The 9,614-nt window shown below is 41.6% G+C and overlaps 1 protein-coding gene across 1 annotated transcript in view; it reads left to right on the top strand.

Annotated features, from left to right (window-relative positions):
* SMOX (spermine oxidase) overlaps nucleotides 1-276 on the top strand; it is a 39,477-nt gene extending 39,201 nt beyond the window's left edge. Inside the window, exon 6 of the mRNA XM_018567650.1 lies at nucleotides 41-276. Coding sequence (XP_018423152.1) covers nucleotides 41-276 — 236 coding nt within the window. The remainder of the gene's footprint in view (nucleotides 1-40) is intronic.
* The last annotated feature ends 9,338 nt before the right edge of the window (nucleotides 277-9,614 follow it).

Below are 9,614 nucleotides of genomic sequence, written 5' to 3'. Positions count from 1 at the left end.
CTGATTGTGCTTTACTCATCATTTGCTCTTTTGTCTCCAGGGAATCCAAACATTCCAAAACCTCGGCGTATCATGAGGTCCTTCTGGGGCAGTAACCCGCACTTCTTCGGCTCCTATTCCTATACCCAAGTGGGCTCCAGCGGGGCAGATGTGGAGAAGTTGGTGAAGCCGCTGCCTTATACGGAGAGCTCCAAAACTGCTGTAGGTACCCAAGCAACAGTGAAGGGCTACCTATGTCAAAAATGGCCTTCTTCATTATGTCATTGCATTGGATAGGTGTTTGTACCAAAAAAAAGTATCTCTGCTGGTGCAGTTATCGGGCACAATGATTTACTTTCCCTATAAAAGAGGCATAGTAGGTTGGAATATTAGGCAGATCACCTACCTTCAATTTGCAATAGCCAATAATAAACTAGCATTGTACCCGCCCTCTGCTGCAGTTCCCCATCAAGTCCATAAGCAGAGGGCGGGAACAATGCTAGTTTACTATTGGCTATTGCAAATTGAAATAGCCAATAGTAATGTGCCAATGCTTTTCAATGGGAACATTTCTTTTTTTTTCTATTCTCACATCGCTCCGCAGGAGCAGGAGACTCCCAGGGCGCCAGGGAGAGTTTGCTGTTTGGAGATCAGTCTCCCTGGTTAGCAGTTAACCAGGGACGGTGATCGCACTGAAAGTGCCCGGAGCCAGCCGTAAGATCACGGCTGGCTCCGCCCAGCTGTCAGAAGCAGGCCGAGCGGCCGGCCAGCTTCGGCTTTCAGCACGGCTCAGCAGAGCCGATGCATATGCGTTCGGCTCGGCTATGATCAGGAGCTGTACGGGCTATTGTGAATAGCCCGTACAGCACCCCTTCGGTTCTACTGAACTGAAGGGGTCCTGGGGCCGAAGCTAGCCGAAGGATCAGCCAGATCCTTCGGCAGCTTCGTGAATAGACCCCTAAGTGTTTACAAGAAAATGAGAGACAAGCCAAAGCTCCATTCACGTCATACATTCCCACTGTTATCCTCCACACTGTTGTCAGTGCACTGATTAATGGATCAGTGGATATGGGCAGGTCGCGACGGGTGCTGTGCCAATCGTACCCACCCACAGAAGGTAGCATGATGTAACCACAATTCCTTCCAATTCTGCAAAGGACAACTAGGAAGTTATTCTCCATAGGGATAAAATAGCAACTCCCGCTCCCACAAACAGACGGCAGAAAGAGGAATGGGGGACCTGTTTAGGGGATGAAAAGGAGGATATCCACCATCATCTAGTCCTTTTCTTTACAGCCTTACTGTCCCAGGCCCACCCCTTTTTCATTCCTTGGGTTTCAGTTCTATCAATCATGGAGGCTAGGCATGACATGTGGGTGTTATCTAAGACTGTCTGTATGCAAATACAGCCTGTCTGAAAGCACCCACTCCTCCAGACTGACATCCACCCATCATGGCATTTTAACATTTCAAGACCCTGCCCACTGAGACCCATTATTGACACCACTGGATTTAAAATAAAACCTGTTTTCAATCGCATACCTTATCTAACAATTTTTTTTGAGGGGGGTGTCTTCTGTCCCATAGACCCAACAAGAAAATTAAGTTAATATCTCCAAAGTGAGGAGTGACCAGGACAAATAGAGAGGGTGAATCTTCCCAGTGGGTACATGGTGCCAGAGGGAAGCAGCTCACCTTGCCGAAATGTACCAAGATCTCTTGCCATGCAAAAACTGAGAGCCCCCAGTGATTAAAGAACCACTTCACTTGTGACTCCTGCCAGTGTGTGGGTGTGTGTGTCTGTGTGTGTTTTTATCTTGTTAGTAGAAGAATTTTTAATTTTGTAAGAAAATCCTAACTGTTTTACAACATCACAAGAGGTCTGTAGCAGAATCATGTACTGTATTGTTCCCGGGGGAAGGTGCTCCTCCGTCCTTTTTCATGTTTTGTGTCGGTTACTGTTTGCACACTTGGTGCCTTTTTTTGAATTCTTTATTTCTCTGTATTGTAAGTGCCTTCTATGACAAATACTACAAAAATAACTTCAATAAAAGAATATCAGGTCGAACAGCTGTGTTCCTCTCCGCAACATAAGGCTGTGTTTTGTTTGCCAAGCCTCCTTTTGACTGTATAGACTCTAAAGGGTATCGATTCTTTTTTGTCTTTTTAATGTTTTTTTGTTTTGTTAGTTTTTTTACATATTAATGTGATTGCCATCGGTGTATTGTGAATAGATGTGGCTAATGTGTGTATACAGTCTTATTTCTATGTGATGTGTGTGATTTTATATATGTATAAAGGGCAGCTATATTTGCTCATTACGTATGCATGCTGTGCTTGCTATTACTTAACGCATTCGGTTAGATGGGATAACGCATAATCCCTTGAATTGTACGGACACATTGGGGGTTGAGTGATCCCAGGTGAAGGATCAATATTTTTCCCTGGGGGATAAGTGGTGCTGGGAGCGTACTTACAGGGCGTCTAAATGCATGATGGCGCCAATTTTATGCTCCAGTCGTTCTGGAAAGTCCATGTGGTGGGCATACACTGGATGGCCAAAATACTGCAGACACCCCTCCAAATATTTGACTTTAGGTGCTTCTGGTGAAGGGTACTTGTAATGCTATGGCATACAAATACATTTCCACAAATGTGCTAATCCAACCTTGTGTGCACAGCCAGCTCAATAAGGACCTGGTTTGGGGAGTTCAGTGTGGGGGAACTCGGGTAACCTGCACAGAGCTCTGACCAACTCTACTGAACACCTTTTTAGGATGAATTGAAATGCCAACTGTGAGCCATGTCTTCTTTTACAACATCAGTACCTGACCCCAAAAAATGCTGTTTTGGCTGATGGGTCACAAATTTCCACAGACACACAACAAAAACTTGTGAAAATCTTTCTCAAAGGAGTAGAGGCTGTTATAGCTGCTAAGGGATAGGGAGCATCTCCATTTTAAGGACCATGGTTTTAGAATGGAAGGACAACTCCGGTATTAATGCCCGTGGTTTTTAGAATGGCAGGACAACCCCCTATATTAATGCCCATGGTTTTTAGAATGGTAGGACAACCCCCTATATTAATGCCCATGGTTTTTAGAATGGTAGGACAACCCCCTATATTAATGCCCATGGTTTTCAGAATGGTTGGTAGGACAACTCCCATATTAATGCCCATGGTTTTTAGAGTGGGAGGGCAACTCCATTAAATGCCCATGCTTCTAGGAGGATATATCCAGCAGGTTTATATAGATGTGATGGTCTGGTGTGCACAAACGTTTGGTCCTAGAGTGTAATGTTTGACCACTGTGTTATGTCTTTTGGCCTTATTGATTATCCTACAATAATTGTTTAGACACAGCACAGTCATTAGAGGACTGATCTAATGTTATCTTGGCAGTCATTCAACATGATTGCATTGTAATATACACCGTATTTTTCCGTCTATAAGACGCCCCCAACTTTTCTTACCCAAAATTCTGAAATCAATATTTTAAATGGTATAATGCATTGCTCTCCTGAGCGCCGACTGACGTCAGGTACAAAAGATTTATGATCGGATTACAGAGACAAGATAGTAGTTTTCCTCCAATCATAAATCTTTTGTAACTGACGTCAGCTGTTGCTGGGGAGAAAGCTGACCTCGGGTACAAAAGATTTATGATTGGAGGAAAACTTATGCTTGTCTCTGCAATCCGTTTCACGCGGGAGGCTACGGTAGTTTGCAGTGGTATCGGCACATTCGGCAGTTTCGCAACCGCGGTTCTCCTCTCGGCCCCCGTGTATAAGACGCCCCTCTATTTTTAGGTAAACATTTTAATGAAAAAGTAGCGTCTTATACACGGAAAAATACGGAGATTATATATATATATATATATAAACAACATCCGGTGCTAGATATGCTTGTAAATGTGGATCAAGAATGATCATAAAATATGGCCCAGGAAATGCCGTCCCAGAGAAATAACATTCAGGTGAATTTTACAGTAACACTTTACAACAGCCTCTAGCCAGACGCACCATGTGTAGGAGATGTAGTGTAGTTTGAAGCCCCCCACACTTAACTGGACAACTAATTTTCATAGGAAGAGGTTTCAATTAAAATGCGTGCAGGCTGCCATTGCTGACCTCTCCGTCTGGACATGCTAAGTCCCTGTCTGTCATGCTAATCTTATGGCTTCATCACTTTGCGAATCACTTACATAGAACTTATCATAATCAGGAATCCTGACTGAACTGTGACATACTTCAGCCTCAAACGTGTTGGAAGCCAGTGATTTAGAAAGTACTGAAATTGGGGACGGGCCAGGCAATGGCATTTTCAGGAGGAGGTGGTGGTGGTGGTGAGCGGTTGCAGTCAACACTCTACAGATGTCCTTTTATATTGCTGTAGTCCTAGTGGATTGCAGTCACATAGAACAGAACAAACTCCTTTTTGGTGCTGCATTTTACTTTGTATGGCAGCTAACGCAGAGCAATAGGCTGCACAGCAACGATTCATTTATGTCAATATCTGTAAAGGGTGGGTACATTTACATACACAATTTTGATTTATAAGCTCACATATAATCCATATGTGTGTGTTTTTCTTTTATTGCCTTGTGGTAAAGTTATCCTTTTTAGGGCCCATTTAGACCTCTTTGGTGCAGTGTGTTATGAGAATTCATGTGTTAATGCATGTGATGTAAATTGTGGTGCCATTCATTGTCATTGACATCACAATGCACCTCCGATGCACAAGCATTAAAAAAATTGTGCATGTTCGCTTTTTGGTCCATTCTGGTGGGTGAACGGACAAATGAATGGGCTGCTTTAATGCAGCACACATTAAGTAAAGGCCGGTCTTAAAGGGCCCTGAAAGTGCAGATTGCGCCCATTTTTATTGGGGCCAATTTCACTAAATAGAGAACTGTGAACATCTGTACAAAGTGGGTTTTTGTAGGTGTGTGTATTTCTTACACTTAGGGTTCTATTATAAGAAATAAAAATTGCATTGCTAAACTAGAGAATGCTGGAGAGAATTGGCAGATAAATGTAACCACTGCTACTACGGGGGGATGGGGTGCCTGTAGTAACAATGGTTACATTTATCTAATTCCTTCCAGCGGTCTCTAGAATTGTTACATTGTAATTCCTATTACTAAGATGTATTTATTTCCTATTATCCATTGCTTTACCTAGTGCATGCCTTTTGGTCATAGTGGGTATTCCTGATTTTTGTCTACTGCCCATAATATCTGAAGAACATTCAACCAGTAGAAAATATAGCCATAAGAACATTCTACTTTGCCCCTTTCTCACAACGGCTGGTTAATTTGCACAGAATGGACATGCAGTTTTGCTGGATGAATAGCTATGCAAATTTATTATTATTTTTAATAAATTAACCCCTTTAAAGTGAAACTAAATCCAAGAAAAAAAATGAATATGGCAGCTTACCAGTCATTACATGTGGTGGCTGCAATCATATTTTTCTTTCTTTTTCTGGCTAACCTTTTAGCAAATACAGAAAAATACCTGTTTTATTTTGCCAGAAATTCAGCATCCTTTTATAGCTTCATGTCAATTGAACTAAGATCTCAAACAATGTTCTCTTTTAATACATGTTCTCAATTGTAAACTACAGATAACACCCCCCCCCCCCCCCATCTCCTAATTAATAAATGTGAAGAGACGAGGACATGTTTGTCATCCTATTTGGGAGAGTAGTATAGGGTGACGAGGCTCCTCCTCCATAGATACTGGTGAAGGTGTGACTGTCAGCGTAGGACAGGAAGTGTGTTAGTCAGGAACACAGGGTAAAAAAAAGTGGGAAAACTGGTAAGCTGCAATGCATTTTTGGATTTGGATATGCTTTAGGAGTACAGTCCAACTGCTGTGGTCTTGGGCTTGTTGGTAACCATATGAAAGCCCTATTGTCATATGTTAAAGCATGTAGCTGGTATAATCAACATTCCAATCGGAATCCTATTAAAGAAATTAAATACATTTCTAGAATATTTTTTTTTCGTTTACATTTTCATTCAATTGAACGAACTCGCATCAAAGATTTTCCAGCTTCTGATTTCTTCCTTTTCAAAATAAACTGATCAAAAATGACTCATTTTTTTCCCATGCTGTGATCCTTCTGATATTGCAAATGCTTGTGATCAGACATTGAGGTAGTGGACACCCTTAGGCCTCATTCACACGAGAAAAAGCCGGCACGTAAGGCTCCATGCTGCGTGCACGGCTGTATCTGGCAGCTCCTGGGAAGGATAGGTGCTGCGTGTGATTAGTTCAAAGCCCCTGTCCTTCTCTACGGGAGTACGTGGCCGTACGCCGCCCTGCACTCACCTCAAGTGCGGGTGTCCCGGCTCAGACGCAGACCGGATACATCCTGTCAGAGTATGAGTAAGGCCACCCGCACGGACTTGCAGGGCAGGTGAGCAATTGGGCGGCGTACGGCCACGTACTCCCATAGAGAAGGACAGGGGCTGCGTACTAATCACACACAGGTCTTTTCTCGTGTGCATGAGGCCTTCGAAGGTATCTTGGCTCGGGATCCTGATCCCTCTTGTCAGTAAAATAACAAGCGGGGAAATACAAATTATTTTTTTTTGTTAAAATCAAAGTTGTATTTGTCTTGCTGTTGGATGTTTTCCCCTCATTTTTAGAATGGCAATTAAAGTGTACCTTCTGCCAAAGAAACCACTGCCATGTGAAGCTAGTGTGTGACTTGGCCAATTTTTTATGTTACTATTATCAGCTATTAAGGGTAATGTCTTTTCAAGCATGCCAACAGCTTTAATATATACAATATAAGGCAAATATAGCAAGGTAGCAAAAATACTCCTTTGCCATCAAGAGTTGGTTCAGATTGGCTGTCCTCCATATTAGGCCCCATGTGCGCTCTCCCAGAACTTCATAGGCGGTACATCACTTCTAGTATCCCTATGGATGTTCATGCTTCCAAAATCTTTGTTTGGCTGGACTGGGTCACATGGGATCCCACTTTAGCAGAGTTAAATTATATTGCCTATTAAGATATGTAGGCCAATGGCAGGGGTAGCCAACCTTCAGGACTCCAGCTGTGGTAAAACTACAAATACAACACAGCTGGAGGGCCGAAATTTACCTACCCCTGGCCTATGGGGTACTACATCCCATTAGATCAATTTGCTTAAGAGAAATAAAGATGAACTTTTTAAATATCCAATCACAACATTCTATGTTATATCAAAGTACAACATTTTATTAACAATACATAAAAAAAACTCAAAACATTATCATGTGTCACTAATCATTCAATTTATAAAAGCAAAGCTCGAAAGTAACTATCCATTCTATCCAACTGTCCATCCATTACCTATTTGCTCATAATTTCTAATTACTACAATGGATGAGTCTGGATGTTTTTATTATTTGTTTTGCCCAAATAGGTGACCAGTGGAGATGTCTCTATGTAATATGAATGTACGCTCCACTTCTCCAGGAGTTTACTGAGGCACTAAACTGGACTCTTGTAACTCTAAAGTGACACTAAACTCAGGAGTTAAACCTCAGAAACGCATAATACCCTATTAACAATAATGTATCTTATTTGTGTATCGCTCGGGCTCAAATCATCTCCGAATTCATGCTGACATTGTCCTTCCTTGTGCAGGGTGACTACCTTTGTTCCCCATGGTCCCTGTATGTGTTGTGAAGTAGCCACCGCTCCAAGCTCACTTCGGTGATGGACTACAATCTCCATACAAAATAGAAAACAAAATGTGAGATTGTAGGCCATCACAGGAATGAGCTTGGAGTGGTGGCTAATTTACAACACACACAGGGACCATGGGGAACCCCCCGGAAGGAAGGACAGTGTCCTCACCAATTCAGAGTTGATTTGAGGATCTACAGCCGAGTGATACACAAATAAGATACATTTTTGTTAATAGTTAAAGGTACTTGAATGCATTTATGAGATTTAACTCCTGAATTTAGTGTTGTATGTGGAATATAACATGGGTACAAAAAATGAAAAAAGGGCCTCAGTCATGAAGAGGTTAAACCAGATTGTGGCTGCTAAAAATCTCATGGGTAAGCGCATGGGTATTGCTATTTACCTGTTGTATATCATATAGGGCAATTGCTTAGCTATCTCCTAACTTGCAGCCCTTTAAGTCAGCTAATGATGGATATAGCTATACGCCACCAGCAATAATTAATATCTCTTTTATTTATTTATTTTTGATATACAGCCACTGTGAATCTGTGTGGGGAGGAGTTGGGCTCTTCTTCCCTACGTGTATTTTAAACTGAACGGTAACCAAGGTATTATTGAAGTATAGAGATGTGGATTTGCTTTATATTGGGAAAAATACCATTATAAAGGTCATACGTTGGAAGGGGGTTTAGCCTACCCAATATTGCTATATCTATTGCTGATGAAATACATCTGCATCCATCATCCATGATAGTTCCTGTCATGATAAGGATGTGCTCAACGTACCATCTAACCTAGCTCATATGCAGGATGGCGCTAATCTTCGGACAGACTTTGGAAAGATGTGGTTGGCCTACAGGTATTTAACCTAAAGGAAGCAAAATTTCTATATATTGGTTTATACATGACTGGGACCCCTTGATTGCACTGCAAATTTTATTATAAAGGCGAACTAACCATTTAAAGCTGAACTCATGGGCATGGGATGCTGGACGGTGGAAAAAGGCAAGTATAAATGGGTCATAGAAACTTAAAAAAAGAAAATTAGATCTTGGGGAAGGTGGTGGTGGGTAATCCGTGATTTTTTTTTTCTTTGGGTCTCTTAGCTGGAGCTTTAAAGCAGCGCAGGCCACTTAAAATGAGGGGAAAAGTAATCTTGTGTGTCCTCAGGAAATTCTGCTCAAATGTAAAGAACAAAGGAAAAGGAGTTTAGCCCTTTGGTATTTCAGAATAAAGTCTGACTTTGCATACATGCAGTGTCCCTTGAACATAAAGAGGCGGGCTCTGCATGCATTGGCATCGATGTGGAAAATGTCTTCAATCTGCATGAATGATTTTTTTTAATCCATTGTGAAAGATGGCGTTTTTAAGTTGTTATACTGTAACCTGCCTACAAGAAATAAAGTGGCCGTATGCATTAAATATTAATATTGCTTTAAAATGTCAGACGTTTATGAATGATTTAATACCTGGTAGGAGTTCCAGCCTGCTTTTTAAAGTGACCCTGTCTACCTGTCCAAAAATGCTTGTTCTAAGTCATTGACTAGATATTCATACCAGGTCAGTGTGACAGCAAGGTAATAACGCATTTTCATGAAAGATAATCAATAATTTGTGTATTTCTACTGGAACAATTTCCCCCCTTATGTATAACTGAATACACTGCCTGGCCAAAAAAAGTCGCCACCTGGATTTAGCTAAACAAATATTCCAGAGCAGTTCAACTGGATACGTGTTATCATCTGAGGTTGCTTAAGTTGGGCAGGTCTAGCTTCTGCCACGTTTTGTCTCAAAAAAATGAGGTTAGCTGTTTACCTGAATATATTGAATGACCAGGTTTTCCATCAATGGATTTTTTCTTCCCTGATGGCACATTGGGCATATTCCAAGATGATAATGCCAGGATTCATCGGGATCAAATTGTGAAAGAGTGGTTCAG

The sequence above is a fragment of the Nanorana parkeri genome, unplaced genomic scaffold, assembly GCF_000935625.1.
Source record: "Nanorana parkeri isolate BGI_ZX_2015 unplaced genomic scaffold, ASM93562v1 scaffold1079, whole genome shotgun sequence".
Taxonomy (NCBI): domain Eukaryota; kingdom Metazoa; phylum Chordata; class Amphibia; order Anura; family Dicroglossidae; genus Nanorana; species Nanorana parkeri.
The sequence above is the reverse complement of the archived record's forward strand: the minus strand, read 5'-3'. Positions and strand labels throughout refer to the sequence as shown.